This window comes from Borostomias antarcticus, assembly GCF_949987555.1.
Source record: "Borostomias antarcticus genome assembly, chromosome: 20".
In the NCBI taxonomy this organism is placed as follows: Eukaryota; Metazoa; Chordata; class Actinopteri; order Stomiiformes; family Stomiidae; genus Borostomias; species Borostomias antarcticus.
Window position 1 is genome coordinate 4,530,155 of NC_140253.1, and position 14,659 is coordinate 4,544,813.

Here is a 14,659-nt window from a genome sequence, read left to right on the forward strand (position 1 = left end):
GACCTACAGACATTCTGTACTCACTTCATCATCAACAATTAGAGAGAGTGAAATCAGAGAGGGCAACACAGACAGAAATGAATTCCAGGCAGATGAAAGAGGGAGCATGGAAAGGGAGAGAGAAAGAGAGGGAGAGAGAGAGACAGGGAGAGAGAGGGAGGGAGAGAGAGAGAGAGGGAGGGAGAGAGGAAGGCTGACAGCACAATTAAGGTTTTTAATTCTCTGCTTGAGTGGGCCAGTCCAGTCTTTATGCTAATTAGGATTCCACGACTGTGTAATAAATCTCTATGATCCACCCTCGTTCTCCCTCCGTCACACACACACACACACACACACACACACACACACACACACACACACACACACACACACACACACACACACAAACAGCCCTGAGAGGACTCTCTTCTACCTGCTAGACAGCTAGCAGTACAGGAGATTGTATGAAGAGCTCAGCGTTGTGACAGGCTCAAGTACAGTAGGTTGGCTCGCTGTGGACCTGCTGGCGGTGAGATGACTTGAATAGTCTTTCACAGGGACGTGTTGTTGTTTAATAGTCTTTCACAGGGACGTGTTGTTGTTTAAAAGTCTTTCACAGGGGCGCGTTGTTGTTTAATAGTCTTTCACAGGGACGTGTTGTTGTTTAATAGTCTTTCACAGGGACATGTTGTTTAATAGTCTTTCACAGGGACGTGTTGTTGTTTAATAGTCTTTCACAGGGACATGTTGTTGTTTAATAGTCTTTCATAGGGGCGTGTTGTTGTTTAATAGTCTTTCACAGGGACGTGTTGTTGTTTAATAGTCTTTCACAGGGACGTGTTGTTGTTTAATAGTCTTTCACAGGGGCGTGTTGTTGTTTAATAGTCTTTCACAGGGACGTGTTGTTGTTTAATAGTCTTTCACAGGGACATGTTGTTGTGCATATGTTGTGTTCTCTCATTTGAGAAAAGAAAAACATTTGGCAACCAACATGAATGCAAATGTATGTCCCTGCAAATGGCATAGCTGTGAAATCCATTACAAAATATACACCTCTCTTTCTCTCCGGGCCTCCCTCTCTCTCTCTCTCTCTCTCTCCCTCCCTTCATTTTTACATGACAGACATCCCTAATGATAGCATCTGTAGTGAGACCGAGAAAAACAGGAACAATCCACAGATAATTGGGATCTGGAGATGGAGTGTGTGTGTGTGTGTGTGTGTGTGTGTGTGTGTATGTGTCTGTGTGTCTGTGTGCACGCGGGCGCAGCGACTGCAGAAAGCTCGCATGAGGCTTAAGCGGCCTCGAGTCCTATTTGTCCCTCATTAAGGTCGCAGGTCCATAACAAACAGCATCATCAACACTTTACTCAGCCAGCGTGCTTAGCGACAGAGTAAGCTGTGTGCCTGCAGCTAATTGACAAGGCTCATTTACAACCACGACAAGTAGTAACTTTGACTTTCAATCACAAAAAGGCAACTTTATACCCCCGAATACAAGTCGGTTACAACACCTTTTCAAAGGATGATTAGAAATAGGAAGGAAGGGGATGTAATCGTTTTACTCACTCAGTCCCTCTTAATGAATAGAAATGTGTTCCAGGCTGGTTAGATTAAAGATTATGTCTCCAAAGTCCTGAGAGTTCAATTCCATGTTACGACTTAAAAATGAGATTAAAAAGTAATGAAAGTTTTAAAAATGTATCAAATAAAAACTGTTAAGAAAGGTTGATGAAGGTAGTTCTTTTCTGTAGGGCACCTTCAGCCAGGGCGAGCGCACAGCTGTCCCAAATCACGTGATCTTTCCATTAACCCTTTGAGCTTCTCCTTTTCACCTTGTTCTCCTACAAACCAAAGGTGTCATACAAGCCAATGCATAGGAATATTGAATTTGATTCACTTTTCTTTGTGTTTTGTAATCTTTATTTCATGGAGATTGTGGTGATTAACATTGACATACACAAACTCTTTTTAAATGACAAGAGAGCCCAAGTTGACAAATCATCCGTAAAAAGTGTATTTATTTTTGAACCGAACACACACACAAAACATCTCATCTTTAATACGCAGCCTCCCGACCCAACATGGCTCCCAGTTTCTCCCGCCGACAGAGGATTTCCCCACTGGCGCTGGAAATGGCGGCCATTTTGTGCTGAGTCAGCCCCACTATGGCCACCGCCGCCACCACCAGGCCCAGGTGGAGCAGATACAGCGCTACCTGCAGGCAGGAAAGTACCACCCCCAGACACACGGTGGCGCTGGCCCACGGAGCAACCAGGAGGAGGAGGAGGGAGTAGTGGATGGAGCTGAGGAGGAGGGCGGGGGCGGAGAAGAGGACTCTCACCAAGATGGAGGCCGCCAGGTTGTAGAGAGACAGGGGGGAGAGGAGGAGGGAGGCGGCCTGCGCGCTCACAGTGGGGGGCGTCTGGACGGAGAGAAAAGAGAAAATGGCGTTATCCCGCCGCCGCCGCCGCCACGGTTCGGCGCAGGAAGCCGTTCGGAGTGAGGAGACCCCAAGGGGAGGTCCGTGTCTCACCTGGCGACAGGCACCTCTGTGAAAGACGTCTTCAGGGCTCGGAGAGTTGTACAGCCCTGAAAACAGAGGGGCAGAGGAGGTGAACGGGCGGACGGGCAGACAGACACGACCTCACTCTGCTGTTCCCTCGCTACTCACAGATGAAGAGGAGGACCAGAGCGACCGCCAGCACACCCCTCATCGTCATCTTCTTCTCCGCCTCTCGCCTACAGAGACAAAACAAAACACATTCAGGACACGCACTCGTTCAACAATCGGTAGTCTACCGGGCTAACATCCTCGCCCTCGAGATTTTTCACATGCCGCCATTGATCAGCTGAACTTCGACGTGGTCCGAGTGACAAGTTCATCCAGACTCACCTCTCTGCTCAAACAGGATGTTGAGTGAATCTCAAGGAAGCCGGCGTTCACGCTCTGTCTGCTGCCTCCACACTGGATCCCCGTGGCAGTGAAGCTGCCCTCATTCACAGTCTGAACCGAAGCCACTGTGGAACAACGTTCCCTGTTCTAATGTTCTCTGTTCTTTGGTTCCTCCGAAAGACTTAACCCTCTTCTGGGTGTAGGGCAGTGCCAGCCTCTTGCTCTAGTTTTCAAACTTGTATGGACTGGTGAGTAGATACAGTACTGCCCCCTGCTGGGGTGGAGGAATATTGCCACAGGTATGGGCATGCAGGTGCTGAACTGAACCCGAGAATCTTGTAACCAGTTGCCTACTCTACCTACCTACCTACCTACTTCCTGTGCACTCAATGAGGTCTGATTGGATTGAGCAGGTTTCCAAAGTGGCCACAGCTCCAACCTATAAGAGGCTGATTATGGTGCCTTCACTATGGATGCATCAAGGAGAGAGGGAGAGAGGATGGGGGGAGTTGAGAGAGAGAGAGGATAGGAGAGGAGAGAGAGAGAGGATAGGAGAGGAGAGAGAGGATGAGGGAGGAGAGTGGAGAGAGAGAGAGAGGATGAGGGAGGAGAGTGGAGAGAGAGAGAGAGGATGAGGGAGGAGAGTGGAGAGAGGAGAGGAGAGAGAGAGAGAGGGGATAGGAGAGGAGAGAGAGAGGATAGGATAGAGGATGAGGGAGGAGAGAGGATGAGGGAGGAGAGTGGAGAGAGAGAGAGGATGAGGGAGGATGAGGGAGGAGAGCATCTTTTCACGTTGGAGGCAGGTGACAGGTAGCGTCTGTTCCTGCTGTTGCCCCTTGCCCCACCCTCAAACACACACACACACACACACACGCATGCACAGACACAGCAGGAGTCATTATCACTGCTGGAATGAAAATTGTGTGTGTGTGTGTGCATGTGTGGTGGGGGTTCCCCCTCCGACCCCCACATCTGCCCCCCATCCTAAATTACCATTTAACCCTCCCACACACACACAGACGCACCTTTTTCTCACGTCTCTCTTCACCATTAAGGTTAACCGCCCTATTAAATTCTCATCTCACCCTCCCCATCACCCTCCCTACTCCCTGCTGGGATCCCAAGGAGAGCCTGGAACACACACACACACATACATACACACACACACACACACACACACACACACACACACACAGGTAGTGCTCTCTGCTACAGCTATCACAGGCCTTCCTGCTATTATATCTGGTCATTAGCTCGGCCTCACACAGAGCCCATTAGCATCATGCGCTAACTAGCCAGTTCACGCCATAACAATCACTATTTAACAGGGATTTCTACCATAACGATTATCGTGCGGATCATCTTCAGCATCAATGCTGTTCCATCGAACCTTCCCCTCATGTTATTGAAATCTCTAACCTGGGTATTGAGCCGCAGCCGTGTAAGGAAAGAACCTGCGCATGATACATTATGCATGTAATTCCAGTGTGTTCACACCGGGTGTGCGGAGCAACAGAATCATCAAGTGAAACGTGGGATTCGTTTGACGACGTCCCTCCCTTCCCCCAACCCTCTCTCTCGTTTTACTAGCCGTAAACTTTTACTCAGGAGAGACGCAGAGAGAGAGAGAAGGAGAGAGAGAGAGAGAGAGAGGTGGGGGGGACGGAGAGATAGAGACGCGGCCCGTCACTTAACTATCAACATCAATCTCGGGGGGGAGGTAGATGGACGTGGAGGAAATGCAGGTTGGGTTCGAAGGAGTGTAAAAGAACGTGATGGGCTATCTGTATTCGACAGATGAATAAAGTCAGTTGTAGGGTGTCGGGCAATCACTTCAGCTCCCATCAAATCTACATTCACATCGATCCAAAAAAAACAACACACAGTCAATATATGTAAACGTCAATGGAAACTGAATTTATTTTTCTTCCTTTTACAATACTATCAAAATAAATCACACAGGGAAACAGAAGAGCACACAGGCAAGTTTGTAGGACAGAAAAAGGCATGATAGAAAAATAGAGCACATATATACAAAGAAAATTATTAAAAACGTCAAATGTTAGTAGAATTGCTTTGTTCACTCCATTCAACGTCGTACTACTGTCAAGTATAGAAATAAGCAGACAATACTTCCATTCACATACATACATTTAACTACCATTCACATACATACATTTAACTACCATTCACATAGGCTACATACATTTAACTACCATTCACATACATACATTTAACTACCATTCACATACATACATTTAACGGTTCTGGATTTGAATAGTTAATGGTGTCCTGTAAACCGGAAGTGATTATTCCACAGAAGATGTCTGACCACCACCAGACTGATCTCAGGTCACTTTTAATGTTTTCAGTCCTAACAGTGAACCATAGACCTCTAGTACACGATCTGATTCTGGATCTGCTCCTGTGGAAGAATACTTTGTTCAGGGATGGGGAGGTGTGTTCTTGTGGCAGACGTGTAGACGCTGCATGTGGAGAGGATAAAACGATGCTTGACCTATGACCTCTGAGGGGGGGGGGGGGGGGGGATTCTGGGTAGTGTTTTCGTACAAGTGTCTAGAACCTTCTAGATTCTCAATGTGCATTTTCTAGATGTCTTCGAGATCCTGTAGCTACCTGTCCGTTTCTAGTCCCTGGACATGGAGGTTTTTCTAGAAGCTTCTGAAAGCTGGACGTCTAGATGCTGGAGGTGGAGAGGATGTCTTCCACCAGGTGCTTGTAGACCCAGGCGTCTCCCTTCAGCCTCTGGCGGCGCACGGCCACCACCTCGGGACGCTGCAGGAGACACACCTCCAGCTCAAACGCCATGGTCACCTTCCCGAAGTCTCCCTGGGTACGACACTTCAGGGTGTATCTGGAGGGGAGGAAGGAGGAGAGGAAGGAAGGAAGGAAGGGAGGAAAGGAGGGAGGAGGGAGGGAGGGAGGGAGGGAAGGAAGGAAGGAAGGAAGGAAGGGAGGAAGGAAGGGAGGAGGGAAGGAAGGAAGGAAGGAAGGAAGGAAGGAAGGAAGGAAGGAAGGAAGGAAGGAAGGAAGGAAGGAAGGAAGGAAGGAAGGAAGGAAGGAAGGAAGGAAGGAAGGAAGGGAGAGAGAGAGAGAGAGAGAGAGGGAGAGAATGAGCATGGGGTAAGTTGGAAGTAGTTTCAGTGCATGTGTGTTAAGATTCAAGTGGGAAATGTACAATTAACGTCTGATAAACAACAGTTTGAGTGTAGCCCAGACTCTTAATGGCTGAATGTGTGTGTGTGTGTGTGTGTGCATCCCCTCACCCTTTCTGGCTGAATGTGTGTGTGTGTGTGTCCTCACCCTTTCTGGGTGAAGTCGACGTGTTTCTCGGGCAGGACGGCCAGGATCTGGTTGAGGACCTGGTCAGGGTTGGTCTGGCTGGTCAGCGTCACGTTGTACTGGGCCTGCAGGGGGGCGGAGTCAGCCAGGCGTCACACAGGGTACGGCGTGCGTGCGCGTGTGTGTGTGAGAGCGTGCGCAGTACCTTGATCTTGCGCGGGCCGTCGCGGTGCGCGCGTCTCTTGCCGGGCGTCAGCATGGTGATGACCTTGTCCAGGCCTCTCTCCAGGCTGCCGAACACCTTCCCCGCGCGGCGCTTCTGCCCGCTGTCGCCCTGGGTTACCGCCGTGTCCAGCGACCGTGACCTGCGGGGGGACGGAGAGAGAGAGTCACCCCTGGTTGGTCTGGGCTACGGATGATGATGACTCCCTCCCTCTCTCTCTCTCTCTCTTCTCTCTCTCCCTTCCTTCCTCCCTCCCTCCCTCCCTCCTTCCTTCCTTCCTTCCTTCCCTCTCTCCCTCCCTCCCTCCCTCCTACCTCCTCTCAGGGCTGAAGGCCAGGATGTCCAGCTCTGCTGGGCTCTTCGCCTCCACGCCTCTCTTCCTGGACTGCTCCTTAGAAGCACTGCCTCCCCCTGGAACACACACACACGCACGCACGCACACACACACGCACGCACGCACGCACGCACACACACACACGCACACACACACGCACACACACAGACGCGCACACACACGCACGCACACACACGCACGCACACACACGCACGCACACGCACACACGCACACACACACACACACGCACACACGCACACACACGCACACACACACGCACACACACAGACGCGCACACACACACGTGGGGGTTTAGAGCAGAGAACACGTGTCACTACACACCACCGGGGACAGTGAGCAGAGGAAAGAGACAGCTACACCTGTCATAGCACATGCCTGGGGACGGAGAATGTGTGAGAGTGTGTGTGTGTGTGTGTGTGTGTGTGTGTGTGTGTGTGTGGACAGGGCTGTCAGAGGCAGCCTGGCTCTATAAAGCTGTGTTAGATGGCTCTACTGTCGCCAGTAGAACTGAAACACACAGTGATCCAGGTTCTAAGTCTTAAGTAAAGACCAGATATAGAAATACAAGAGGAGAAGCAACACAGACATCCCAGACATGTTTGTTCTATGGTCAAATTAGACAAGACTCTAGTGAGACATGCTTACAGTACAAACCCTCACCTTTGGCAATGACAATTACATACACACACGTATACGCACACACACACAAAGTACACACACACACACCAACTGACATAATGACAGCTAAATCAGAGAAATATGAGTGGCTTTGGGGAGAGAAAAAAAAACAGGCCGGGTCTAAATTAGTTTATTACCAGAATACAATTTACTTGCAAATGTGTGGCGTGTGAATGTGCCACTTGTGATTACAGGAGCACTGGGGAGTGTGTTTACGCACGCGCGCGCATGTGTGTGTGTGTGTGTGAGAGATGGCTGGAGCAGTGGGCTGTTCCATAATGGAACAGGTGGAGAGAGCACTTCAAGCCCTCAATGGACAACATCCATTTACAATTATAACTAGAAGGGGCTCTGTGTGTTTGTTTGTGTGTGTGTGTGTGTGTGTGTGTGTGTGTGTGTGTGTGTGTGTGTGTCTGTGTGTGCGTGCGTGTTTACCTTTAGGTGTGTCTGCCGTGCTCTTGCCACCGATGTTGTTGTTGTGAGTGGGCGGGGTTAAGACGTTCTTGCTGGGCCTCGTGCTCTTCTTATTGGACGCCGGAGTCCGGGGGGCGGGGAGAGCGAATATATCCGCGTCCTTGTCCGCCGCCACGTTCTCCTTGTTCTCATTGGTCCGTTCCCGGCCCCGCCTCTCCGGGCAGCGCTGCGGGGTGATTCGCTCCCTCTCCGGCGTCCGTCCGCGGTGGCCCCGCCTCCTCTCGTCAGCGGGAGAGACGACTCTCTGTACGGAGAACAGAATCAGAGAGACCACACACACACTTGGCACACACACACGCACACACACACGCGCACACGCACACACACACACACGCGCGGTACTGACCGTGTCCAGGTAGTTGCTGTGATGTTGACCCGGCGGCACCCAGGGACAGTCGTCGTCATAGGAACAGTTGTCAGGGAAGTCCAGGGAGCCCAGGATGACGGCATCTTCATCCTCACTGAACTGGAGAGTCTGTTTAGACTGGAAAGAGAGAGAGGGAGGGATGGGGGGGAGGGAGAGAGAGAGAGAGAGAGAGAGAAGGGCAGAGGGAGAGAGAAAGAAATAGGGAGGGACAGAGGAGAGAGATTGAGCAGAGGAAAGCAGTTTTCACCATATGTGTCAACATCATTGGAAATACAAGGTGAGTGTGTGTGTGTGAGTGTGTGTGTGTGTGTGTGTGTGTGTTTCCAGTCAGACCTGTGGTCCCTGGTGCTGGGGGGAGCAGGATATGACCTCACAGGTGGAGTGCTGCAGACGGACAGGCTGACCTCTCTGCTTCTTAGACAGCAGCAGCAGGTAGGTGGCCGTGGTCTGGTCGTACCGCCACTACACCACAACAACAACAACATGTAGGTCTGTCAACAACAACAGGGGGGTTCAATTCTGAGGCGAGGGAGAAGTGGAGAGATGGGGATATGAGATAGACAGGGGAGGAGGGACACGCGCGCGCGCACACACACACAGACACACACACACACACACACACAAAGTACACACATACACACACCTCATTGACCAGCTGGATGGTGCTCTGTCTGGACTTCTTCATACAGACGGCCATCTCAGTGATACAGTCGTCGTCTATGTGACCGAGCTGCAGGGAGAGAGAGAGAGAGAGAGAGAGAGAGAGAGAGAGAGGGGTGAGATCTGACAATACAGGAGTGTGTGTTTGTAGAGTGTGTGTGTGTGTGTGTGTGTAAGTATGTGTGTGTGTGCGCGTGTGTGTACCGGCCGCCTGCTGTGCCACTCCACCGGGCTGCCATATCCTTCTGTCATCCAGGGATGGTCGAGCAGCTGGCGCACCGTCACACGCCTCTTGGGCTCCACCTAGCGGACACACACAGCAACTACAGATCAGAAAATCTACACTAGAATCACCAGAGAAATAATAATAATATTCAATTCAATTCAATTCTTTATTTCGGACCCAGTGGGATCCATATCATGTATAATAATTATACATAAATAAGTTATTTAAGCTCTAAAACAATCATTTTACAGAAATATGTTCTGTACATTCTATTTTATTATATTCTATCATTTTTTTTATTTAAAATGTGGCGTAGAGAGTGGATATGGAGAAATATAGGGAAACAAAGGGATTGGCTGTCAAAGGAAATAAGAGAGAGAGAGACAGAGACTGGGAGGAGGGAGAGAGAAGGAGGGAGGAGAGGAGAGAGAGACAGTGAGGGACTGGGAGGCGTGAGAGAGAGAGGGGGGGGGAGAAGGGGAGAGGAGAGAGAGACAGTGAGAGACTGGGAGGCGTGAGGGAGAGGGGGGGGGGGGGGAGAGAGAGAGAGAGAGAGAGAGAGAGCACAGTACCTGCATCATCTGGGTGAGGAGCAGGACGCTGCCAGGAGACAGCCAGCGAGGGTTGTTATATTGACCTCTCTGGAAGAAGAAGAGATCTGTTTATACCATGCACACACACACACACACACACACACACACACTATATGTTTCTTACCGTGATCTTCCTGTAGAGGACCATGCAGTTGTCGTCATCGAAGGGCAGGTAGCCACAGAGCAGAGCAAACAGCAGAACCCCCATACTCCACACATCAGCCTGCACACACACACACACGTCATACCGTTATCCACACACACACACACACACACACAAACACATATGCGCACACACAAATGCGCACACACACCTCTGATCCGATGTAGGCTTTGCCCTGGATGAGCTCCGGAGCAGCGTAGGCCGGACTACCACAACACGTCATCAACTCATAACCCAGACCTCCCTAGAAAACACACACACACACACACACGCACACACACACACACACGCACACACACACGCACACACAAACACAAACACACACAAAGACAGTGTGATGCGTTAAATAAACCCCAGAAAATAGAGACTAAATAAATGCAAAAATCCATCATCCATACATGTAGAGATGAATCAATCAGAAACAGCATGTGTGTGCACATGTGTGTTTGAGAGTGTGTGCGTGTGAGAGAGAGTGTGAGTGTGTGTGTGTGGATAGCGGTATGATGTGTCTGTGTGTGTGCAGGCACATGCACACACACACACACACACACACACACACACACACACACACACACACACACACACCTACCTTAGGTTTGGCGCAAAGCCCAAAGTCTATGAGCTTTAGGTTTTGGTCCTCATCTATCAGCAGGTTCTCCTGAGGGACAGGGAGAGAGCAGCAGAGGGACAGGGAGAGAGCAGCAGAGGGACAGGGAGAGAGCAGCAGAGGGACAGGGAGAGAGCAGCAGAGGGACAGGGAGAGAGCAGCAGAGGGACAGGGAGAGAGAGCAGGAGAGGGACAGGGAGAGAGCAGCAGAGGGACAGGGAGAGAGCAGCAGAGGGACAGGGAGAGAGCAGCAGAGGGACAGGGAGAGCAGCAGAGGGACAGGGAGAGAGCAGCAGAGGGACAGGGAGAGAGAGCAGGAGAGGGACAGGGAGAGAGCAGCAGAGGGACAGGGAGAGCAGCAGAGGGACAGGGAGAGAGCAGCAGAGGGACAGGGAGAGAGAGCAGGAGAGGGACAGGGAGAGAGCAGCAGAGGGACAGGGAGAGAGAGCAGCAGAGGGACAGGGAGAGAGAGCAGGAGAGGGACAGGGAGAGAGAGCAGGAGAGGGACAGGGAGAGAGCAGCAGAGGGACAGGGAGAGCAGCAGAGGGACAGGGAGAGAGCAGCAGAGGGACAGGGAGAGAGAGCAGGAGAGGGACAGGGAGAGAGCAGCAGAGGGACAGGGAGAGAGCAGCAGAGGGACAGGGAGAGCAGCAGAGGGACAGGGAGAGAGCAGCAGAGGGACAGGGAGAGAGAGCAGGAGAGGGACAGGGAGAGAGCAGCAGAGGGACAGGGAGAGACTCCAAATTAAACTCGGGCCGGATACCACATTCTAACCGGACAAGGAAGTTGATAGGCTGACACATCATTCCGACGTCATGAAACGGCCGTTTAGTGGAGGGATTTCAGGACAGCCTGTGATCAACATGGTGGAAGAGTACAGGAGTTCTCTGGAATCTCAATTACAAACGTCAAACAACAGGAGACAACAATGAAGGAACCATTAGGACCATAAACTGAGCTGGCCAACCTACTTACCCCCTGGTGTGTTCATCCTGCTATATACCTTATCTTAGTTTCTGAGAATGTCTGAGAAGCAGGATGTTCTCAAACTTCAAAGCGAGAAAAAAAACAAAGAACAGGACTCAGCTGCTTATGTGCTAGTTTCATCTGTGTCTCTGGAGAGCAGATTCAATATCTGCCATAACACTATTCATATGCAGAAGAACACACCCACACCCACAGATTCAAGCCACTTATGTCTCACGTCGCTCAAAGGCGCCCTCTAGAGGCCATCACCTCACAAAGCATCTCTTCTAAGCTACCTGAACGTGGCTCGTGATTCCCACGGCTCAGTGCTGTAGCGTGGGGAAAAACAAAACACCCACCCCCCCCCCCCACACACACGCGCACACACACACACATTACCGGTTTGAGGTCGCGGTGAGCGTAGCCCTGGCTGTGGACGTAGGCCAGCGCTGAGACGATCTGCCTGAAGAACACCCTGGTCTCCTGCTCGGACAGACGGTCCTTCGCTATGATGTAGTCAAACAGCTCCCCGCCCGGACAGTACTGCAGGGAGGGAGGGAGGGATGGAGAGAGGGAGGGATGGAGGGAGGGATGGAGAGAGGGAGGGATGGAGGGAGGGACAGAGAGACAGTCTGTCCTCGGCTATCACTTCAAAGAGCTTGACAGACCTGTGACATTTTGACACATTGGGTGTGTGTGTCCCCTTCCAACCTCCAGAACCATGTAGATCTTGGTGGAGGTCTCGATGACGTGGTAGAGGTGTGTGTGTGTGTGTGTGTGTGTGTGTACCTCCAGAACCATGTAGATCTTGGTGGAGGTCTCGATGACGTGGTAGAGGTGTGCGTTTGCGTGTGTGTGAGTGTGTGTGTACCTCCAGAACCATGTAGATCTTGGTGGAGGTCTCGATGACGTGGTAGAGGTGTGTGTGTGTGTGTGTGTGTGTGTGTGTGTGTGTGTACCTCCAGAACCATGTAGATCTTGGTGGAGGTCTCGATGACGTGGTAGAGGTGTGTGTGTGTGTGTGTACCTCCAGAACCATGTAGATCTTGGTGGAGGTCTCGATGACGTGGTAGAGGTGTGTGTGAGTGTGTGTGTGTGTACCTCCAGAACCATGTAGATCTTGGTGGAGGTCTCGATGACGTGGTAGAGGTGTGTGTGAGTGTGTGTGTGTGTACCTCCAGAACCATGTAGATCTTGGTGGAGGTCTCGATGACGTGGTAGAGGTGTGTGTGAGTGTGTGTGTGTGTACCTCCAGAACCATGTAGATCTTGGTGGAGGTCTCGATGACGTGGTAGAGACGGCAGACGTGCTGGTGGCTGAGGTTCTTCATGGCCTCGATCTCCACCTTCACACGAGGCAGGTCCTCCTGCAGGCAGAGAGAGAGAGAGAGGGAGGGAGGGAGGAGGGAGGGATCAAGAGGGAGCAGGGAGAAGGATGGAGGGATTGAGAGGGAGGAGAGAGAAGGAGGGAGAGGGACGGAGGATGAGAGAGAAGAATGGGAAGTTCAAGAGGAAGGTGAGATGGAGGGAGGGGGAGGGAGGAGGAGGGTGAAAGAGAAGGAGGGGGTTGAACACATTATGATACAATCAACTCGTCTCCTCTGACATCAACCACAAGGAGGTGATAGAAATGACAACCAGTAGATATACACAGATTATGCAGCTACCGCTATGCTGCATAGATCATGTGAGTGGTTCTCAGAAATAGTAGTAGTAGGTACTTTATTGATCCTGGGCGGGGGGGGGGGGGGTCATACATAATCTGCAGCTGCAGACAGCGTTTAACCAAAGCACCTGAGGCAGCGCTTCTCATATACCAACAAATCATCATCATGTCAAATCATGGAGAAAAGCACTACTGATCAGATTCACCCCTAGTTCCTTCTTCTCCATGATCTTGATGGCCACCTTTTCTCCCGTCAGGATGTGTCGGCCCAGTTTGACTTTTGCAAAGCCCCCTGAGGAAGACAGTGGGGGAAAACACCTTTCAGACACACACAAACACAGACCCAAACGTTTGGTATTGTCACGGTGTAACGTTAGCGGTAACGTTGGATGATTGATCATTGATCATCAATGCCATACCCGAGCCGATGGTCTCGTACACTTCATAGTACTTGAGTAGCTCGGCTGCACTGTCCATAGGCATCTCTCCGGCCACTCGACTCCCACACTTAGTTGCCTGAAATAACAAGCATATGGTTCCCGACTCTTGGCTAACTTTAGCTAGCCAGATAGGTTCATTTCTCCAGCAAAATAGCCGCACATGAAAATCTCAACGCTTAGTTGATAGAACGATTACTATTCTAGCACCAACTTAGCTAACGTCTTTCTAATAATGCAATCATTTATTCGTGAAACAAAAGTTGCGTGGTTAGCTAGCTAGCTAGCGTCCATAGCTAATGGCTAATAGCAACAGAACAGGGTCGTTAGTGCTTCCCTTTTACATGCTCGCTCAAGACAACCTCCGTCAACCTCTCACATGCATGGCATGACAAGCCGTATAAACCCACCTTAAATGTATTTCGTCAACGAATAACGCGGTGCAACCGGAGATTTAAACCCACGGGAATATCAAACCAAATCCACTTTCTGATTGTTTTGTTGCTGGAGTTTGAATTTCCCACCCTGACGTGGCGAAACGTCCTGCTTCCGGTGTGCGTACGTTGTCTCCCTCTACCGTAGAGCGGTGGTACTGCAGCTGGAAATGTTCCCAATTGCTCCCAAACAGATGGATGGGTTCTTCTTCTTCTTCTTCGTTTGGTTTTATGGCGGTTGGCAAACAACTGAAACACCCGATCCTTACCTGGGGAGGTACGTCCAAACAGATGGATGAACCATGGCCGTGTACAAGACAGAACAGAGGGGCAACTTTATTTTACCTCTCTCATACAAGCAGAACATACACACAGGTATTCAAGCTCACTACCTAATGTTGGAGGGGAAAAAGTTATCTTGTGAGTTGACTTTTGAATTAGTGCTCGCCCTTTGACCCCGTTGGTATGTGTACTGTATGTAGTCGAGGTGACCCCTATTATAACCTCCTCTAAATGGCCAGAGGTGTGTTTGAGGGGACAGGTGTGTGTGTGTCTTCACTTGTCTGTCTCGAACACGCAGCCTGTCATTATGGGTAAGGTCAGAGGCGAGGCGAGGAGGCCACTAGTTTTGGACG

General features: G+C 50.7%; 1 protein-coding gene across 1 annotated transcript; it reads right to left on the bottom strand.

Annotated features, from left to right (window-relative positions):
* Positions 1-5,570: 5,570 nt before the first annotated feature.
* Positions 5,571-13,636, bottom strand: melk (maternal embryonic leucine zipper kinase; the record flags this gene model as incomplete). The annotated part of the gene is made up of 17 exons (XM_084454473.1): positions 5,571-5,748; positions 6,198-6,301; positions 6,382-6,541; positions 6,714-6,810; positions 7,868-8,150; positions 8,253-8,390; positions 8,607-8,735; positions 8,917-9,003; positions 9,138-9,236; positions 9,732-9,800; positions 9,877-9,975; positions 10,067-10,159; positions 10,505-10,573; positions 11,888-12,031; positions 12,738-12,854; positions 13,360-13,445; positions 13,573-13,636. The coding sequence occupies 17 exons, from the start codon at positions 13,634-13,636 to the stop codon at positions 5,571-5,573; spliced, it is 2,016 nt and encodes a 671-aa protein (XP_084310599.1).
* Positions 13,637-14,659: the final 1,023 nt, after the last annotated feature.